This window comes from Sapajus apella, unplaced genomic scaffold (genome assembly GCF_009761245.1).
Source record: "Sapajus apella isolate SASKATOON/1434 unplaced genomic scaffold, GSC_monkey_1.0 scaffold16, whole genome shotgun sequence".
In the NCBI taxonomy this organism is placed as follows: Eukaryota; Metazoa; Chordata; class Mammalia; order Primates; family Cebidae; genus Sapajus; species Sapajus apella.
Genome location: NW_022436956.1, coordinates 32353396 through 32374430, shown reverse-complemented (window position 1 = coordinate 32374430; position 21035 = coordinate 32353396). Strand labels below are relative to the sequence as shown.

Sequence of the window (21035 nt, the reverse complement as noted above, 5' to 3'; positions counted from 1 at the left end):
TGTCTCAAAATATAATCGTTTGATCTAAAATATATGTTCCTCAGTCCTGTTTCAGGCCTTCTGCCTGGAATGTTCCTCCCCCTAGTATTTGTAGGGCTAGCTCCTTCCTGTCACGCAGGTCTCAGCTAATCCCACTTCAGAGGGGGCTTCCCTGACCAACCTACCCACAGCCCTTCCCTAGTCATTCTCTTCCACATTACCTTCTTTATGCATGCTGATAGACATGTATTTTACCCTTTTTACTTATTATTATTTTTGAGACAGAGTCTTGCTCTGTCACTCAGGCTAGAGTATAGTGGCACAATCTAGGCTCACTGCAACCTCCATCTCTCAGTTTCAAGCAATTCTCCTGCCTCAGCCTCCTGAGTACCTGGGGTTACAGGCATGCACCACCACACCCAGCTAATTTTGTATTTTTAGTAGAGACAGGGTTTCACCATGTTGGCCAGGCTGGTCTCGAACTCCTGACCTCAAGTGATCTGCCCACCATGGCCTCTGAAAGTGCTGGGATTACAGGCACGGGCCACCATTCCTTGTCCTATTTATTTTACATCAAAATCCAAAAGTATCTTCTCTGTTTATTTCTTTATAGTCCATGTCTCTCCACCTGGATATTATCTTCATGAGAGCAGGAACTTACCCATCTTATTTACCACTTATGTCTTCTGCCTAAATAGTGACCAGTGGAGTGGGCAGTCCAAACTAATAACTGTTAACTGATTAAGTGAGCATAATATTGCATGATTTTCCCACATTACATTCCTTTAAACAAAATTAGATGATGTTAAACATTACCAGCAATTTTCAGATGCAATCTCAAAAACATAAATTGAACACAATTAACTTTGAGGAGTTTAAGCAGTTAAGTGCACTATGAATTCTTTAGTTAGAAAAATTATTTCCTACATCAAATCTCTAGATAAAAACCAGTATTGATATCTCTATGTCTGTCTATCACCATTTGCATGCATCTATCCATCCATCCGTCCATCCATCCATCTCACCATTTGCAACTAAAGAAACCTGTCAGGCCAACTGGTTCCTGTCTTTGACTTACAAACTCAGAAAGTTTTCATCTAATATTCTTTTCACATATAAAACATTTCATTTAAAATAAAGAAGGTAGTGTGGCATATGGGATTATATACCTAATAAATTCTTTCCACTTCAGTTAGATTTTCACTGCTGCATTTGGGAGTAAAAATTGGAATACAGAATTTTGACTGCCTTCTTTTGTAGAAACCTAAATGTAAGCCAGGTGCAAGTGCTCAAAATTGTGGTTAAAAGTTCAGCAGCGCAGAATTAGATTCAAATGGAGAAGGTACCTAATAGTGTAACGAAGTGTTTCTTAAATAAGACCCTCTCTCAGCTACCCATCCCTGCCATGTCTATGGATAAAATTAACTTCACTAGAGTGGGCCAAATGACTAGACCAAGGATGAGTAACCAAACCAATGGCAATCGTAATAAATGGAACATACACGATTAGAAGATAAACTGCTTTGGAAAGGAGTTGGTGCAAATTATGTCCAAGAAAAGAGCTTCAGATTGGATGATGGTAACCCAGCCCTCTCAGATCTCTCTTTCTTGGGAAGCATCAATGCCAGATGATCAAGGAGACGGCTGTATCCTGAATGATACTGAGCTGCTGTTCTAGTTACTGATGAACTTTTGTAGAAACCTAAATGTAAGCCAGGTGCAAGTTACTATACTCCATTCTAGACCATGTCACATTTCCTTACATCCTTGCCCAAACCCATTATGAAAAATAATCTGGGTATGTGCCTTTCGTGCACTATAAAGAGTAAATTCATCCATCCACAAAATCTAAAATAAAATACTCTGACTACAAATGAATTAAAGGGAAATTATTTTCTCTATAAGCTGAAAGTGTCTAACAAGTCCCTGCAGACAAGAATGTCAAAAGTGTAGCTGTCCTCAAATAATGATTAGCGGTCATAAAAAAGTAGAACTGTTACATATAATTCAGTGGTATATAGGAAAGGAACAACCATTCCCATTGTTTGACTTCAAGTACCTATATTACTGTATAAACAGAAAAACAACTATAATAATGGACAGGATTGGAGCACAAACCAGTACATATCTGCAAAATGTATATAACAGTGTTTTGATAAGGAAAGTCAGCAATTACAAAATATGTATTTCGTTCCACAATTCAGTTCGACCAATCAAAAATACACATATTCTGCATACCTACTATGCACCAGGCATAGAGTGAGATGTTAGAATGAATAAATCATGGATTTCACTCTCAAGGACTTAGCTAGAGACCAAAACAAACGAGAAAAAACGTCTCCGAAATTCCAACATGGTGAGTCCTATAAAAGTGACAGGCATCCAGCATTCTAAGTAGTATTGCAGGAAGTCGCCGCTTTTTCCAAGAGTACATTCCTGGAATACATAACGGAATTTGCCAAAGATGCTATATTCCTACTGAGATAGCCCCACAGAAACTGCGCTAAATGAACAGCACCAAACAAACTGATAAACAATATGTTCAAACAAACAATGCTTCAACAATGAAAGGGTCTATGTTACTAAAAAGTTAAGCATCCATCCTATAAAAATACACAAACTTAGCATGTTTCAAAAGTGTTTTCAAGATTCAAAGAGGAATGCAACAGTTATGAGAATTATTTATTATTATTATTATTATTATTTTTTTTTTTTGAGACGGAGTTTCGCTCTTGTTACCCAGGCTGGAGTGCAATGGCGCGATCTCGGCTCACCGCAACCTCCGCCTCCTGGGTTCAGGCAATTCTCCTGCCTCAGCCTCCTGAGTAGCTGGGATTACAGGCACACACCACCATGCCCAGCTAATTTTTTGTATTTTTAGTAGAGACGGGGTTTCACCACGTTGACCAGGATGGTCTCGATCTCTTGACCTCGTGATCCACCCGCCTCGGCCTCCCAAAGTGCTGGGATTACAGGCTTGAGCCACCGCGCCCGGCCTAGTTATAAGAATTATAACATATTGACCAAAACCATTTTTAAATGGTTGTATTAACTGGTTTCCTTCTAGAAAAATTTGAGGCAACGTTTTTCTTTTTTCTCAAAAAAATTTCCCTGTTCTAGAAGGGGCATCCAAAATCATCCCTCTGACTCTAGAGCTGCCCTCAGAGTATATAGAGTTGATTTTTTAATAATCATTCACAGTGAAAAGCATTTTTTAAAAGATCACACCACCATTTCAGAAAGTGTGATAAAGGGATATAGGTTTTAGAATACAATTAGGTTTCAAATCCTGAATGTGACACTTAGTGTCATGTGATCTTGGCCATTTCCGAACCACTCTAAGTTTCAATTTCCCCATGTGTAAAACAGAAATGACACCTATCTCCACTGTTAGATTAGTAAATGTATGAGGAGTAGCTTATAAGTTGTTGGCATTCAATAAATGTTGTCTAATGTTAATATTACTGTCTTTATCATTATTACATTTCTTCTACCCCCTTCGTTTATCCAAAGTTAAAAGTTCAGTAGTCCTGAATTAGATTCAATAAAGGACAAAAGGAAAAGGTACCTAATAGTGTAATAAAATATTTTTTAACTAAGACCCTCTCACAACTACCCAGTGACAACTACTATTACATTTTAGAGTAATAGGCCGGGCGCGGTGGCTCAAGCCTGTAATCCCAGCACTTTGGGAGGCCGAGGCGGGTGGATCACAAGGTCAAGAGATCGAGACCATCCTGGTCAACATGGTGAAACCCCGTCTCTACTAAAAATACAAAAAATTAGCTGGGCATGGTGGCGTGTGCCTGTAATCCCAGCTACTCAGGAGGCTGAGGCAGGAGAATTGCCTGAACCCAGGAGACGGAGGTTGCGGTGAGCCGAGATCGCGCCATTGCACTCCAGCCTGGGTAACAAGAGCGAAACTCCATCTCAAAAAAAAAAAAAAAAAAAAAGAAAAAGATAGAGTAATCTATCTAGGCTTTTTTCCTCTCAATGAAAATGTTTCCTGTACAATTACTTAAAACTAGAATAAAAGTATGTTCCGACTATGTGCCATCAGACACCAGTCAAAAAGGCAGAGAAAACGAAAGAACTGCAGTAAACTAAGAACATAAACTAAGCGAAACACTGGAATGCTCCACAGGAATAAAAACTCCAGCAAGTTCCACAGCAGTGTGAATGTGCTTAATGCCACTGAGCTTTACACTTAAAAAAAAATGGTTAATTACACATTTTATGTCATGTATATTTTGCCACAAAATAAACAAAAACTCCTAGAAGTCAGGGCTTGGTCCATTTTGTATTCTTAGAACCTAGAATGTGACAGCTCATTAGATTCAATAACTATTCCCTGAATAAAAGTAAACAAGTTAGTGATAGTGATAGGTTAGTGATAGGATAGGATTTCTAGTTTCCAACTCAGTCAACTATGAAGAATATGGGTAGTGAGGAGATAACCTAAAAATTGTTTACAAGAAACATACCTTGATGATTTACTACTGCTATTGAGGACATCAGCTTAGCTCCTATATCATTCCAGGCTAGTGAACTCAGAAGCCCAAGGCTTTGTCCCAAACTAAAACCACAGGTTAAGGGGCCTCACCAATTGTTTGAGTTGAAGTCTGCATAATGGGTGAAATGTAAATAGGGTCACCTTAGAGTCAGCAGAGGTATATTAAGGCCACAGCTGACTAGCTTCATGTGACCTGTTTCATCAGCAAGACCTGCATACTTCTGTACTGACATTTCATATCTACAGGCAAACTACAAAACCCTCACATCTAAAAATGTACTTCAAAAACTCCTAACATGAAATTCTGATATGCTTTTTTAGAATATATTCACATCTTGACAAGACTGAGAAAGATTAATCCAGTGAACTATCACTTACGGATACCTACTATGGAACATTAGGGCAGGTTATTGGGATTCACAGGTGAATAACTCGGGGTTAAGACAGGTTAGTGTACAGCTTACACCTACCTCCCTGGCTGTTATTACTTCACGTACCCTAGACAAATAAAATCTATTTTTTTAATCTTTTAAAACTCACCTGTTGAATTAGCACTAGAGTTGTGTGGAGGCACAGAATTCTATATGTTTGCAGATGGTGTAAGAAGAAAGAAACATCCTGTTATGAAAGAACATTTAAGAATACTGGCAATGTGGTTTTCTGCCTAAGGGGAGGCGGGGTAGTGGTGTGGGGGAAGGTAGATTATTCCACAGTAAGTTCTACTTTTGCCCCTGTTGTTACGAAACATATCTTGAAGCTCTCAGTAAAACAAACTGTATAATCGGGTTTTTCAAGATAAAAAACATCTAGCTTATGTAACACTTACATAGTACTTACTATGTACCAGCCACTGAATGCAATAGCTTTGCCAAAATTCATTCACCCATATAAAGACAGAACAATTGGGGACAGATGGGCCAATTTCTGCACTGACAGCTTTGCTCTCCTGAGTGGAGGGGACCATTTCAGGAGAGAGGCCTTTGTACTCATAGGCATCTCTAGGTCCCGCACCACCAACACCCTAATTTCACACCATGGAGGGATAAACAGGATTTTCTCATCTAACTGCAAGCCTTCTCAGTACCATTTTAATTTTTAAACTAGTATCTTTAGATTTGGAAAAAACATAAGAGATTTCTATGTCCCAATTAAGCAACTTTTCAGAGCGGTTTATTCATTTTGAGTCTTTGTGTAATGAAGATTATGCATACGACAAAGGAAGACAGCAAATACATTATTGGGTCCTTTTCACAAAGATGAACTCTCCCCCACTTAAAAATCCTCAAAGTACAAAGAAAAGCAATAACTTTGAAGGATTCATCTTTCCTTCTTGGGCAAATTTTCTTGTGAGAATTTCTTCTTCTTGATGGGACTACCATCTGTTTATCACAAAAGGATACAGTGAAAAAAGATCAAGGTCAATAGACTACATAGATGTATTCAGCAGCAGGTATCAAATAATTGCCAACATCATTAGGTGCCTATCACAAGCCAGGGTTATGTGCATTAGCTATCTAACCCTCCCAAAAATTCTTAGGAGTATTGTTTTGCAGACAAGAACTGAGGCCCAGAGAAGGCCACCCAGATAGAAAGTGGCAGAGTCTGAAATTGGAACAGGCTGTTTGATTCCTAAGCCTGCAGACATGAGTGCCAAAATGGAACTACTGATTTTCTACTATAAACCTGCTTCTCCCCCTAACCCTCCCAATTGTTGCCTTACCAGCTGCTCAACTCCAAAATGAAGGTCATCCTTTGATTCTTTTCTCTTCCTCATCCCACCCTCCAATCCATCAGCAAGTGATTAGTTCCACCCACCCCAACAGATCTAGAATCCACCCTTTTATCTCCATTGCTATCATCTTTTGCCTGCACTAACACAAAAGCCTGTTTTTGTGGCCCTGCTCTTGTCACTCTTATGCGATGATTTCTTAATTTTTTGGCAACTTATTTGAAATCTTGAATACAGCAATTTTTAAGCCACCTCAATCCTTGCAATTTTCAGTTACAATGGTCAAAAGGTTCCTTCTTTCCACTAAGATTGTTCAAAGTGGGTTTCTGTTACTTGCCACTAAGAGTAATGACTAATAGCCTCCCCTCCCATCCTGTTAACCTTGTTCATTGGACTACTACAATAAATCGTTTGCTGATTTGCAAACTTGTTCATAGTCTCCCTCCTCCTTCAACTGATGGTATTTATAAAGCTATGCAGCAGACTGTGAAGAATATTTTAAAAGTAGAATTTTAATAATGCTTTTATCTTCTCCCACAATATTCTAGGCAATGGTAGTACTGTGGAATAAAAGCATTACGTATCTACTTTAAGAGCTATCATCACCAAATGTGGCTTAGTGGTGAAATGGTTAATTGAAAATTTGGATTCTACGGCCGGGCGCGGTGGCTCACGCCTGTAATCCCAGCACTCTGAGAGGCCGAGGCGGGTGGATCACGAGGTCAAGAGATCGAGACCATCCTGGTCAACATGGTGAAACCCCGTCTCTACTAAAAATGCAAAAAATCAGCTGGGCATGGTGGCGCGTGCCTGTAATCCCAGCTACTCGGGAGGCTGAGGCAGGAGAATTGCCTGAACCCAGGACGCGGAGGTTGCGGTGAGCCGAGATCGCGCCATTGCACTCCAGCCTGGGTAACAAGAGCGAAACTCCGTCTCAAAAAAAAAAAAAAAGAAAATTTGGATTCTGATCTGAAACCAAACAGGTATTAATCGTTTCACTTTCCATAAATTAGCTTACTTATCTATAAAATGGGAATAATAACTGTGAAGATCCAATGGGATGATTTAGGGAACTAAATTAGCATTGCGTGGGGTTGCATAGAAAATGTACGCAGTAAAAATTAGCCATATTAGTTTTAGTATGTTAAAAATCACTACACTTCATAATGACATTTTATACAGATGACACTATATTTGAAGACTAGGATAACAGTTCCTTGCTTTTTTGAGAAATATTCTGTCGTACCTTCTTTTAGTCTAGTTGCAAGGTGACATTATTCTGAGATTCCACCTCAGGTTGGTTATACTAGTTCATGAACTCAGGGCTCTCCTACTGCAGAGCATTTTAAGTTTTCCAAATGGTACTGACCTCTAGTAAGACATTAAGTAATAAACAGAACAGCGAGTTAAAACAGGGCAAAAGAAAATCGGTGTTATGAGGGCAAAAGAAAAAAGCATGGTCACTCACAGTTTCTCTGATCGTTGGAGAAACAGTAAGATTTATTTTCACAAACATAGCAACAAATTTTAAAAAATGAAGACCTCACCTCATGAAATAAGTGGTCTAAAATTAGCACCAAGATCCTCGATGGACATGATTTTACCATTTTCTGAAATGATCTCAAAATTAGGTCTGGAAAGCCAGTTTGTCACATGCACAATTAAGCAAACAAAAAAAAACTTCAACAAAACAAAAATCAATTCACCCAGATTATTCCAGCAAAAGCAAGTGATGTGCCTGAACCTTCCGGATTCACAACTGCCTTTTCTCTTGCTGAATAAAACCAACCTAAGGCTAAATATACAGTGGATGGATAGAATTTAAAACCATGAAAGCCTTAGGTCACCTGAAGTTAACTTTTCCTAGTTTACTGACCACTACCCTAGGGACCTGACTTAACAGTTGACCAAGGAAAACAGAATTTACACAGCAAATCCCAGCTTCCTGGTTTCATCCAAAAAGGGCTTTTTGAAGTCTCCAAAAAGCCAAGGGCCTAAAAGGAAACAAATTCTGCCCCACACAGAAGAGCAATGTCAACATCATCCTGTGACGACCTTACTAGCGACGTGGTGGGCCCCTTGCGACCGTGCAGCTGTGCCCTTAACGCTGCGCAGCTGACGCGCGCCGCGGCCGGGTGTTTATTGTACGCGAGGCGCGGAAAGCGCCCCACCAGGGGGGCGGCGGCGTCAACTGCCGCGAGGGCGAGTCGCGCTCCCCAAAAGCTCCCAACTAGCTTCAAGAGCCCCGAGGTCTAACTTCGAGCGTCAGGAGGACCTTAAGACCGTAAGTCATCTAGATAATGTTGCACAATCGTAGACGTTAAAATGCCGGGGAGACGCTTGAAAGGCTCCCCAACTAACTGAGAGACGTTTCCGCGGGCCTCGGTAGACATATTTCTCAACTCAGCTAATCTTGTTTACAAATGGAAGCCTTAGATAAACTCTAACCCCAGTAAACATTGACTTCAGGGAATGGCTGTAAAAACCAACTTGCGGTAACTCAACAGGTTATTCGCAACCGTCCCAGCCTGCGACCGCCGCTTCCAGAAAGCGAGAGGGAAAGAGCCCGGGAATTTCCTCAGCAGGCGGCCCCGGAGCCAGCGGGAGGCCGGCCCAAGTCTCAGTTTCTCCCTGGCCCGCCCAGTCACCTCCGGGTCCCCTCCGTGTGTTCGGCCAGAGACACACAAACTTTCTGTACTAGAGCCCAACTTGGGAACCCAAGCCTCGGCAGCGCGCTGCCTCCCACGAAGGGGGCGAGCGACCCCCTCTGCTACTTACCCGCCGAGCTTGCGTTGTACTCCCGGGCCGCCCCCAGCAACGCCAGCACCTGCAGCGTCCCCAGGAGCAGCGCGGCCCAGGCACCTCGCGCGCCGAGTCCCATTGTTCCAAGGGCAGGATGCGGCGGCCTCGTGAGTTCCCAGCCGCGGAGGCAGCAGCGAGAGCGGCTCCTCTGCGTAACCGGTGCCGGCTCCGCGTCCCCTCAGGCGGCGCACGTCTCCCCGCCCGCCGCTTGCCCCCCGAATGACCAAATAGGGCGCAAGAGCTGGGCCTGGAGGGGGCGTCGCGTGCGCAGCCGGAGCGGCAAGGCCGGGCGGGGTGGCGCGGGGGCGGGCTCGGGGTTCTGGGCGTGGCGACGCGGCTCCCGGCCTCGCCTCCCTCGCAGGCGCGCGCCTGGGAACCCCAGAAGCTGTTTCCTTTCTTTTCAGAAATGGCAGTTTTGTTGTCCTAGATGAAGGCGAGCGCCGCAGCCTCTCCGAATGCTAACCACGCGGGCTTCGCAGTGCCCGGAAGGAAGTCTTTGAAGAGTAGTTTTGCTGGCAGGGAGCTTACAAGGGTGCGTGCGGCTCAGAGTGAGAGGGTGGAGCTGCAGGGCGGGGGCAGCAGGAGGGGGAGGTCCTGGAGAGGAACTTGAGGGGATGCGATTCACTCTTAAAGAGTCCTGGGCGGTTGGAGCTTCCCACTCGCGTGACCCAGCGGGAAGTGAAGAAAAACAGCTCGACAGATTTGTTTCTTAAATTCAAACGTAAAACACCCACGCTCTCCTTATCCCAGTTGTACCTCATCTTCTCCACGGGTTCCTTTCCTTGTTATCTCTGGATAAGACGAGATTAGTGTAGTGGGCGGGTGGGGGCCCGCGCTGGAGTTGGTAGCAACTCGCACCGAAATACAGTAGAGCCACGGAGAGCGGGGGGCTGCATTAATCTAATCAGCCCCTTCTCTCCCTGGGCCCCGCTGTCCCAGTTCGGTTGAAATGGCCAGTTTTGAACAATTTTTGGCCGAGTTCCTCTTAAAGCCTTGGAGCCCATGCTGCTCAACTTGTCTTGACTTGCAGTGCTTGTAAGGTCTGCATTTTGATTGTGCCCAGAACTCTGAAGTGACAGGTAGCGACCTGTGGCTGATGCAGGTGAGTAACAAAGGCTGAGTGCTGGCTTGGGTGGGAACCCTTAGCTGAGGTAGAAGACGGAAGGATCCAGGGTGCCTAAAATCACAGTGAATCCCCACCTGCAAAGGTCTTAATGTTGGAGATCTTTGGCACCTGAGCCGGATTTCATCACATAAAGGCCTCCTTGCAGTTAAGTTCTCAAAGCTGTTATGAGAGGTGGAACTTTCTCGTGTCAGGTAAATCCATCATTACAGAGGTCTGACTGGTCATAGTGATTAACTGGGACAATCTGCCCTGAATTTACACAGACTTCCGTCTGTGGATTCAATCAGCCAATCTGCAAATATTTCCCAGCATCTATTATGGACAAAAAACAAGCACTGCACATTTCGGTTTTGGTTACTTAACTGGTGAATCTGGTTTAGGAATAAACCGTTCTGGTGACTACCCCATTATCTAAGCATTTCACAGTCTAGGCTCAACCTGTCTTTCCAGCCTTGGTGCTTTCTGGTTCCTGGCATTTGCATATGTTGTTTTTTCCTTCTGGAACGCCCTCCTCCATTCTCTTCACCAACCCACAGCTAGTACTTGCTTTAAGGCACGGTGTACTCATAGCCTGGGAATCTGGGGCGGAATAAGAGGTCTGGATGTGTATATCCCTACCACATTCATGTGTTGAAGCCTAATCCTCAAGGTGATGATATTAAGATGTGGGGCTTGGCCAGGTGTGATGGCTCATGCCTGTAATCCTAGCACTTTGCGAGGCTGAGAAGGGTGGATCGTTTGAGGTCAAGAGTTCAAGACTAGCCTGACCAACATGGTGAAATCGGGTCTCTACTAAAACTACAAAAAATTAGATGGGGATGGTGGCACGCACCTGTAATCCCAGCTACTCAGGAGGCTGGGGCACAAGAATCGCTTGAACCTGGGAGGTGGAGGTTGCAATGAGACGCAATCACTCCACTGCACTCCAGCCTGGGAGAAAGATTCGCTTGAACCTGGGAAGTGGAGGTTGCAGTGAGCCAAGACCACTCCACTGCACTCTAGCTTGGGAGACAGAGTGAGACTTGTCTCAAGGGAAAAAAAAAAAAAAGATAGGGGGCTTTTGGGTGGTGATTTGGTTGCTAATGCATGGGATTAGTGCCCTTATAAAGGAGGCCTGAGGGAACTTGTTTCACCCTTCTGCCCTGTGAGGGCACAACAGGAAGAAGCCATCTGTGAAGCACAGGGACCTCACCAGACACCAAATCTGTTGATGTCTTGATCTCTGGACATCGCAGCCTCCAGAACTGGCACAAATAGATTTCTATTGTTTATAAATTTGATTATAAAGTAGTACATTTAAGTTATTTGTGTTATAGCAGCAGAAATGGACTAAGACAGTGTGGAAAACAAGATATCTACTTGGGCAGTTTTTCCTGGGAACTGACCTGATGGAGATACCTTCAGATCTCTGCTATCTGATTGCCGCACCACAGTGAATGAGTGTGCCCAGCTTTCTTTGATACTAACAGTTCAGTACTGTGGGTTGCCCATGTTTTTTCTACTCTGTGGACAGGGGAAAGAGCAAGGAAGTGTGGCCTTCTTGCTCTCTTAGGACCTCTGTTGGGAGGACTTTCCTCCCAGGGGAAGTTGTAGCCCCAGGTGTACCTCGGAGTCAGCCCCTGTCACTGTACCAACATTTTACTTTGGTGATGTGAAAAGTTAAAAGAGCAGTACGGTCAGCCCTTGGCCATTTAGTCTCTCCTCCTTTCCAGCCTCATGTCTGGATCCCTCTCTGTAACCTGACCAGACCACTCAAAGTTTTCCAAATATGCTGGGGCCTTCCATGCCCCTGTGTTCTTGTTCCTGTTCTTCACTTTGCCTAAGATGCCCTCTAACCTCTGCTCTTGGGCAGTTTCCAATCCTGTGGCAAGATTCCCTTCATATCTCATCTCCCCAGCCATCTGGGCAGATTTTAGTGCTTGGATCCTTCTGCTCATACTTTGATCAGATGGGTTTTTACCCTTGTTCCCTATAAAATATTCCCCACATAGCAGCCAATGTGATTCTTTTAAAATGTCAGATTATGCTCTTCCCTTGCCACCTCACAGAGTCCAAAACCATGGCGTCTAAGGCCTATGTGACATGGTCCATGGCTGCCCTTTCCACCTCATTTTCTACCCTCTTCTTCACCTACTCAGTTGCAGCCTCCTTGCAGCATTTAGAAATGTCCATCCAGTCAGTTCCCCTCCCAGAGCCTCTGTACTTTCTGCTTCCTCACATCCTTCAAGACTATGCTAGTCCGAGAAAAACTCTTCTTGAATTCCCTAGTTTACAGCTCTGCTTGTCTTTGTGGCATCTAGTGCTGTCCATCATTGTGTTCATTTATGTGTTTTTGTCTATCCTACAAGAATATAAGTTCGTGAAAATAAAAAAGTGAATGTATATTTTTGGCCTAATGCCTGTTGCATATTGCTATTGAATTTTTGTCATAGGAGTCACTTTACTTTTTTTTTTCTTTTGAGACAAAGTCTTGCCCTGTCACCAGAATGGAGCATGGTGGCACGATCTCGGCTCACTGCAACCTCCGCCTCCCAGGTTCACAGGATTACTCAGCCTCTTGCATAATTGGGACCACAGGCATGTGCCACCATGCTTGGCTAATTTTTTTATTTTTAGTAGAGACGAGGTTTCCCCATGTTGGCCAGGCTGTTTTCAAACTCCTGATCTGATGTGATCCACCTGCCTCAGCCTCCCAAAGTGCCGGGATTACAGGCATGAACCATCATGCCCAGCCTGCTTTCTTTTATTTAGAACTCAGATTTCCAGACTTCATTACAATTGGGCTCAAAAATATGACCTAGGCTTTGCCAGTCAGGTTCATCCATAGTAAACTTAAATTCAGGTATGAGTAATCAGAGGAAAGTGGCTCATTATGGAACTCCTTAACTTGCTGGTATGAATAGCCCTAATAGCCAGGCGTTGGATTTGTTGGCAGCACTAGCAGTGAAATTAGTTCCTCACTGATTGTAACATTGAGTTTCTAATGTAATAGCGGTATTGATGGAGAGTTGCAATGGTGATAGTTTTCCCATTGGGCTAGTTCTGCAGTACTTTTGTGCATTATTCCTGGAGGCTTGGCCCCAGTCCTAAATCTCTACACCTTCCAACACACCTGAGAGCTACCCAATATCTTCAATATAATTCTTTTCTATTTTGGCAAGAGTCAGCAGCTTTTCTTTCATACAACTAAGGATCCTGACTTTGTATGATGGTGCATGTTTTTCCCCACAGTGGGCTACAGTCTCCATTAGATGATTTGCCAAATATTTATTGAGTGCTTACTCAGTGATAGACAATGTCCTGGCCCAGCTTACAGTATAGTGGCAGGGCAGATACATAGATGATTACACTAGAATGTGATAAATGCTATGAAGTGATCATGGGAAAGCACACATTGGAGGCACAGTCTATGTGTTCATCTTTGTATCTGAGGCTTTAATGCACTTTCATCATATAGAAGCATTCAGTTTATATTGGTGGAATGAATTTTGGGTGGAGATAAACAGCAGCAGAATGCTGGTGTCCTTCCCATCAATAATGTTCTCTTTGCATCCAACCTGTATTTCCTGTATGTCTGAGTCTTTAACTTAGGGTCACTTGAGGGTAGACCAGAAGTTGGAACTATCATTTACTCAGTCAATATTCAAACATTTATTGAACACATGACATGTACCAGACACTATGCTAGGTGCTAGGAAACAATAGAGAATAGCACAAGTCTATATGCCTTGTAAAAAGACACCAATGAGTCCTTTGAAAGTTAGTTGGTTTCTACCCATAGAGACAGAAAGTATTATAGAATGGTGGTTACCAAAGGCTGGGAAGAGAAGAATGGGGAGTTTTGTTTAATGAGTACAGAGCATTAATTTAATTTTGCAAGATGAAAAGAGTTATGAAGATGGATGGGGGTGATGATTATACACAGTTTGAATATACATAATACTACTGAGCTGTACATGTAAAAATGGCTAAGATGATACGTTTAATGTTATATATATTTTACCACAATTGAAAAAAATTATACCCCTGCCCCCCAAAATAGAACAATAAAATTTAAAATGTTGATAGGAGAAAAATGTGAGTTGGTTTCTAAATATGAATGGTAAAAGCTGCTGTTATCATTGTGAAAATATATAGAGATTGCATGTTTTCTCAGTGAGATTTGCTTATATTCCATAGTAAATTTTGATTCATTTTTTAAAAGAAACAGGTGACAGAGGACGGTTCATCTGGCTTGTTGTGCACAGATAATTATCTTCTATGTATGAATTAGTCTGTTAATAAATCAATATTTGCATAACGAAAGAATCAGAATCTGCCTGGCTTTGAGACTGAAGTGGTTGCAAATAAGGCAAGGCACTGGAGAGATTTAACAAAAGAGAGCAAATTGGCCTGTGTCCATTTCCATTCCTGCCAATTTCCCGTCAACTTCCATTTTAGCAGATTGATAACATGTTATAAACTGTGATTAAGTTTTCACAATGAAAGCTGATTTGCTGGGTATTTTCCCCATTTCTGTGCCTCTGCTTCCTTTCCCTTGTATTCTAGAGCCCCTAATTTTTTGCACCTTCTTCTTCCCTCACTGTTAGGTTTTTCCTTCTTGTTTCTTCCTTTATAGTACAAACTGCAGACAGAGTATGAATCTATATAATTAATCAAAAGAAATTTATTATTTTGTGTTCAACACTTATAGGATTCTTAGATTCAGATGAGCAAAAGTGAAAATAAAACAAGTAAAAGCCAAGATGAACCAAACAGGCCAGGCATGGTGGCTAACACCTATAATCCCAGCACTTTGGGATTCTGAGTCAAGAGGACTGCTTGAGCTTAGGAGTTGAAGACCAGCCTGGGCAACATAGTGAGATCTCATCTCTGCAAAAAATAAAAAGTTAGCCGGGCATGGTGGCATGTGCCTGTGGTCCCAGCTACTCAGGAGGCTGAGGAGGGAGGATCACTTGAGCCTGGGAGGTTGAGGCTGCAGTGAGCAGTATCTCACCACCGCATTCCAGCCTGAGTAGTGATGATAGCCTATCTCAAAAAGTAAGCAAACAAACAAAAAATAAGCAGAGAACAATGAAATCCAGTGCAGTTGGGATTTTCAAAATTAGATCAGAAAAAGTTCTGTGTGGACTGAAGTTTTTAAGGATAATTTCTCAGAAAGGGAGTGGGGGAGCTGATGAGAGGTGGTTATGTGAGTTTTCAGTGTCAGTTCTAGGCAGGATTATATTGTGCTATGAGGACAGTAGGAAGAGGAAAGATGTGAGTTCAGAGGTTTTGTAAGGGGCATGTGGGGAAGCCTCACGGGCCTTTCCAGTGTTAAGTCCCAGGTTATTTATTAGCTCCTGCTTTGACTTTTTTTGTTTCTTCTCTGTAGGAGGCTATAGGAACTCAGCCTGTTTTATTTCTCTGTTGAAAGTCACTGCTTTCCACCCCCATCCTTTAGTGTTCTTATGTCTTTAAATCTACATATGGAGTGAGTTGCAAGTCTCCAGACCATTCCTCTTTGCTGCCTCTGAACATAGTCACTTTCCATAGCAAAAGTCTAATTGCAATCATGACAGAGAAATTGACAAAAGATAACATTGCTGTTGTGGAGAAGGTTAAAAAAGGATGAAAGTTGTTAGATTCTTAACCCCTACTCAGTATTTTCTGCTGCTCATCTAAAAAATGGAGGAGTAGGGCTTACCAGTCCATTCATTCAACAAAAATTGAGCAGTTGAGCGCACACACACACACACACACACACACACATACACACACAAAAGAAACAACTAGAAATAAGTGTGATGCTGAGAAAACACACCAATGTGATGTACAGCTGGGTAGTGACTTCAGAATAAGTAGTCAGGGAAGTCCTCTGTAGTAGGTAACAGTTAAACTGAGTCCTTAGAAGGAGCCATGTGAAAACCAGGAGGAAAGTACATTTCAACCAGCATGGTGTGTTGGGGAAACAGAAAGCCAGTGAGCCTGAAGCTCAGTGAACAAGAACAGAGAGGTATAAGGGGAGATCTGGGCCTTTTCAGATGAGGAATTTAGATTTTATTTTAAATGTGATGTACAGAAGGAACAGGAACAACACAACAAAATGTGATGGGAAGTCATTTGAGAGTTGGCAAGTCACCTTATGCTTTATATATTTTTTTAAAACATCACACCAGGGGCTGGGTGCAGTGGCTGACACCTGTATTCTCAGCACTTTGGGAGGCCGAGGGGGGTATATTGAAAGGTCAGGAATTCAAGACCAGCCTGGCCAACATGGTGAACCCAGTGTCTACTAAAAGTACAAAAATTAGCTGGCCATGGTGGCAGGTGCCTGTAATCTCAGCTACTCGGGAGGTTGAGGCAGATAATTGCTTGAACCTGGGAGGCGGAGGTTGCAGTGAGCCAAGATCGTGTCACTGCACTCCAGCCTGGGAGACAGAGTGAGACTCTGTTTCAAAAAAAAAAAAAAGAAATCACACCAGCTGCTATAGAGGAATAAAAGTAGAAACAGACCAGTTACGAGGCTATTGCTGGGGGCTTGAACTGGGGTAGAAGTGGTGAAAATGGAAGAAGTGAATGGATTTAGGATGTGGATTGAGAGTAACATCAATTGGATATGATGGCTGAGGAAAAGAGAAATTAAGCTCTTTAATTTGTGACTTGAGCAACTGGGTGAGTGGTAGTTTCACATCCCATATCTTGGAATACTCACCCACCTTTTTGAATTCTGTCCTACTATCTTTCAGTCATTTCTGAATCTCTCATAGCAGCCTCCCTCAGGAACGTATACAGAGTTAGCCAAATTGAATACAGCATTTCAGTGATCATCTATTGGTATCTACATGGATCAAGAGGGAAGTAAGCACTATTGGGTGCTCCCTAAGTTCACTCTCACCCAGGAATGCTGCATGCATTTTGAGTATTACTTGTGTTGGCAGTGGTGAATCCATATGGGTCTGCAGCAACCTCAACTCTTGCCTCCTCAGAAGAAAGAATTTGACAAAGGGGCATAAAACAAGAGTGAGAGAATGAGGCAACTTTGGGAGCAGGAGTGAAATTTTATCAAAAATCTTTAAGGCAGGAATGAAAGAAAGTACATTTGGAAGGGGGCCAAGCGGGCAACTTGAGAGATCAAGTGTACTGTTTGACCATTGACTTTGAGTTTTATATGTTGACATTCTTCTGGGGTCTGCATCACTCTGCCTTGATTCTTCCCCGGCAGGTGGGGGAAGGGGGTGTTGTCTGCCTATGCAGTGGCCTATGGCATTTGGGATGGGCCATACATATACTGTATTTACTGGAATTGCACACATGCTCGTTTGAGGCGTTTTCCCCTTACTAGTCTAGCCTTCCTAGAGGAAGGCCATCTACCAGGTAAACTCTGCCATTTTGCCTCTTAATGTGCATGCTTGAGCCCACTCACCCAATTCTTGAGATCTTATTGGGAAGATCACCAGTTTCAGGTTTTTTGTCTGTTGGTTGACTGCCTTTCCCTGGCCCTGGCTGCAACCAATTATTATCTTAGAGAGACCATTTTAACAATTGCTTGACTATCACCTGATACTTGCCTAACATTCCTGGTTAGGGGGGCAGGGGGTCCTCCCCTGCCTGCTCATGTCTGACTAGCTACCTACTATAACACTTGGACTGAGGAAAGGGAGGAAATAAGAACTCTAGCTAACTAGGTAAAATGATTTTGGGAGGGTCATCATAGTGTTAGAGAAATAAAATAGCCCTTCTAACAAAAGGACCCTCTTTCCCAATGTAGAAGAGAGAGAGAACATAATTTTAACATTGGATAAGCATTATCAGAGATAACATGCATGTAAGAAAACACAAAAGCAACTATAAAGTTGGAGATTTTTACACAAATTGATACAGAAAAGTAAAAGAATAATTAAAAGCTCTTATTTCTATGAGAGACAAAAGGGTATACTGTGTGATATCTCATTACACCCATCATTATATCTATGAGAGACCTCAGCAAAATCCCAGAGATAAGTGTTCACAGTTTCAAAGGTCAGAAGGCCCATGACCTTGCATGTAAAATCAAAAGGTCAGAACTATTATGTTGTCAAGGTGACACCCTAAAGAGGGGAGGGTGGATGGGCAGTGTCCTCCCTGCTCAAAGAAAATTTCGTTATTTTACCCTTCCCCTTCCCCACGTATTTTTTCCAGAGACCTTTCATGTAGCCCACCTCTAATATGTATTATATTAAATTTCATTGTGTAATGAAAATAAAAGAAAGGATATAACAGGATAAGCATTTGTGATCTTCTCCTCTCTCCTCCCTTTAGCCCTGACTCCCGTGTCTCCTGCTGAGAGGTTGAGCTTGCCAGCTCCACTTCCGACTGCTCATGGAGCAGAATCAGTGACCGAGGAGAGAAGGGCTGAGTGAAGAAACAAGTGTGAGTACCAAGATGATGCCAAGGGCTGTGATTTCCTGTCAGGGAGGGAGAAGGAATAGAAGTCAAAGGAAAGGGTAAGAAAAGAAAATCCAAAAATTACAAGGCATCAAGTTCAGAGAGAATTTTGGTAGAAATTTTGAGACTAGGGCTTTAAGTCAGTCATGAACTTGAGACATACTGAAGCAAGAAGAATGAAAGGAGAAAAGAAAAGGGAGGAAAAAAAGAATAATGGGACCAAGAAGGATTTAAGAATACTATTATCGGTTACCAGTTGAATTCTGTTTAATATTCTTAAAGTAATGAAAGTAAAGATTCAAATAACTTTTAAAGTATCTTTGATTACTAAAGCAAGTTTCTTGGAATGTGAAAATCGCCAAGATGGCCCTGCCGGGCCTGGGTTGGGCTACTGCCTATGGAGATTCTGAGGGGTGTTAACCTTAATAATGGCATGAAATCAGTAAAAATAATCCAAATGCTTTTTTTCTGAGCATCTGTTGTATGTGTGGCATCATATGAGGCATGGAAGAAAAAGCAAAATAGTATAGTGTGTGGCCATGCCCCTGCAGGTGTTATGTTTAAATAAATCATACATTTCCATGTGGAAAGGTAAGTAATAGCACTCCACCCAAAACTGTCACCAGACTATGAGGCCTGTAAGTTGGTAGGAAGAAGTACTAACTAAATATCGTACTAACGAAATGTAGAACTTAATATCTGTTTTTCCTTATGCGATTTTTAAATTTCACCCCAAAATTATAATAATTGTTTTAAGCTTTAAGATTTTGTAATTCCAATAATACATATGAAACAAAAACACCATTCCAAGAAAAAAAAAGTCTTGAAAAAAAGGTAAAAATTAATAGTCATTTTTCTGGTTAACTGTTCTCTGGGTGCTTTTTTTTTTCTTTCTACTTTTCTGAGTTTTTCAGTTTTTCTGAAATAAATATGTGTTGCATTTCAAGGAATTTTTTAAGCTGTTATTTTAGAATTGTAGTTTTCTGACTATCCTATAATTAGGTACCAGACTAAAAAATATGATCTAATCTTCTTTTAGAGCCTAGGCCTGAGAAAGAAAAGGATAAAGAAAACCACATTTTATGATGGAGAAAAGAGTCTAGAACTTATTCAGATTCTTTCTTCTAAATTTATCAAGAGATCTATTTGTAATGACTCAGTCTTTGTGTAGACATTCCAGCCATTTGCCTGATCATGTGGTTTAAATCTTAGTGGATTTAACCTTGGAAAGAGGGTATGTCTACACTGAGAGTCAAGATACCTGCTTTTTGATGTCAAGCTGTGCAGTGCAGCTGACTCCCTGTGTCTGTGGTCAAGCTGTCTCACTGTTGTTGCCCTTGGGTTCTTCATCTTAAAAATGAGCGTTTTACATGCATTGATGGGGGGAATGTAAAATGGTATAGTCGCTATGGAAAACAGTTGGGTGGTTCCTCAAAAAGTTAAATATAGAATCATCCAGCATACATTACCCAGTAAAATCCAGTATACCCAGTGTACACTACCCAGTAATTCTATTCCTAGGTGTAGAATCAAAAGCAGGTATTCAAACAGATACTTGTACACAAATGTTTTAATCGTTACCTACAATATCCAAAAGGTAAAAACAACTCAGTTGTCCATCAGAAGAAGAATGGATAAAGAAAATGTGGTATTCACATTTAATGGAATATTAATGAGCCATGAAATATGCTGTTCTGATTCATGCTACGGCATGGATGAACCTTGAAAACATTATGCTAAGTGAAATAAGCCAAACACAAAAGGAGATATATTGAATCATTCCATTTATGTGAGGTGCCTAGAATAAGCAAAGTCATAGAAACAGAAAGTAGATTAGAGGTTGTCTGGGACTAGGGGAGGCAATAATTAAAGTTATTGCTTAATGGGTACAGAGCTTCTGTTTGGGGCAATGAAAAATTTTTGGAAATAGCTAGAGGTGGTGGTTGCACAACATTGTGTCTGTAATTAATGCCACTAAGTTATGGACTTAAAATTAGTTAATATGGCAAATTTTATGTTATATTTTATTACAATAAAAAGGAGAAATTTGACAAGATATTTCTGAAATACTTTGAACTCCATGTGTGTGTGTATATATATAATTATTATTGGTAGACATGAGGTTTCCCCATGTTGCCCAGGCTGGTCTTGAAAGCTTGAGCTTGGGTGATCTGCTCACTTTATAATTCTAATATTCTGTAATACCACAGGCAAAGGGCTAGTGTAAGAAGAGGGAATTGATCTGAGCCTTGAAGGATATGTTAAAATAGGGGTCTGCAATCCCTGGGCTGCAGACCATCACTCGCTCTGGGCCTGTCAGGAACCGGGCAGCACAGCCGGAGGTGGCAGCGCAAGCCATTACCACCTGAGCTCCCATTCCTGTCAGATCAGCTGCAGCATTAGATTCTCATAGAAGCGCAAACCCTATTGTGAACTGCACATACAAGGGATCTAGGCTGTGTGCTCCTTATGGGAATCTA

The 21035-nt window shown here is 42.1% G+C and overlaps 1 protein-coding gene and 1 long non-coding RNA gene across 3 annotated transcripts in view; one reads left to right on the top strand and one right to left on the bottom strand.

The window, feature by feature from the left end:
• TMEM123 (transmembrane protein 123) overlaps positions 1-9498 on the bottom strand; it is a 60480-nt gene extending 50982 nt beyond the window's left edge. Inside the window, exon 1 of one of the 2 annotated variants that reach the window (XR_004270984.1) lies at positions 5033-6845. Coding sequence is in view for 1 of the 2 variants with exons in the window: in XM_032285764.1 (XP_032141655.1) it covers positions 9000-9102 (103 nt within the window). In the remaining variant the exon portion in view is untranslated. Of the gene's footprint in view, positions 1-5032; positions 6846-8999 lie in introns of those variants that run through there. The other variant, XM_032285764.1, reaches the window with a different exon arrangement.
• LOC116556414 lies at positions 7780-19020 on the top strand. The gene is made up of 2 exons (XR_004270985.1): positions 7780-8505; positions 18430-19020. It is a non-coding gene; the product is annotated as an uncharacterized LOC116556414 (long non-coding RNA).
• Positions 19021-21035: the final 2015 nt, after the last annotated feature.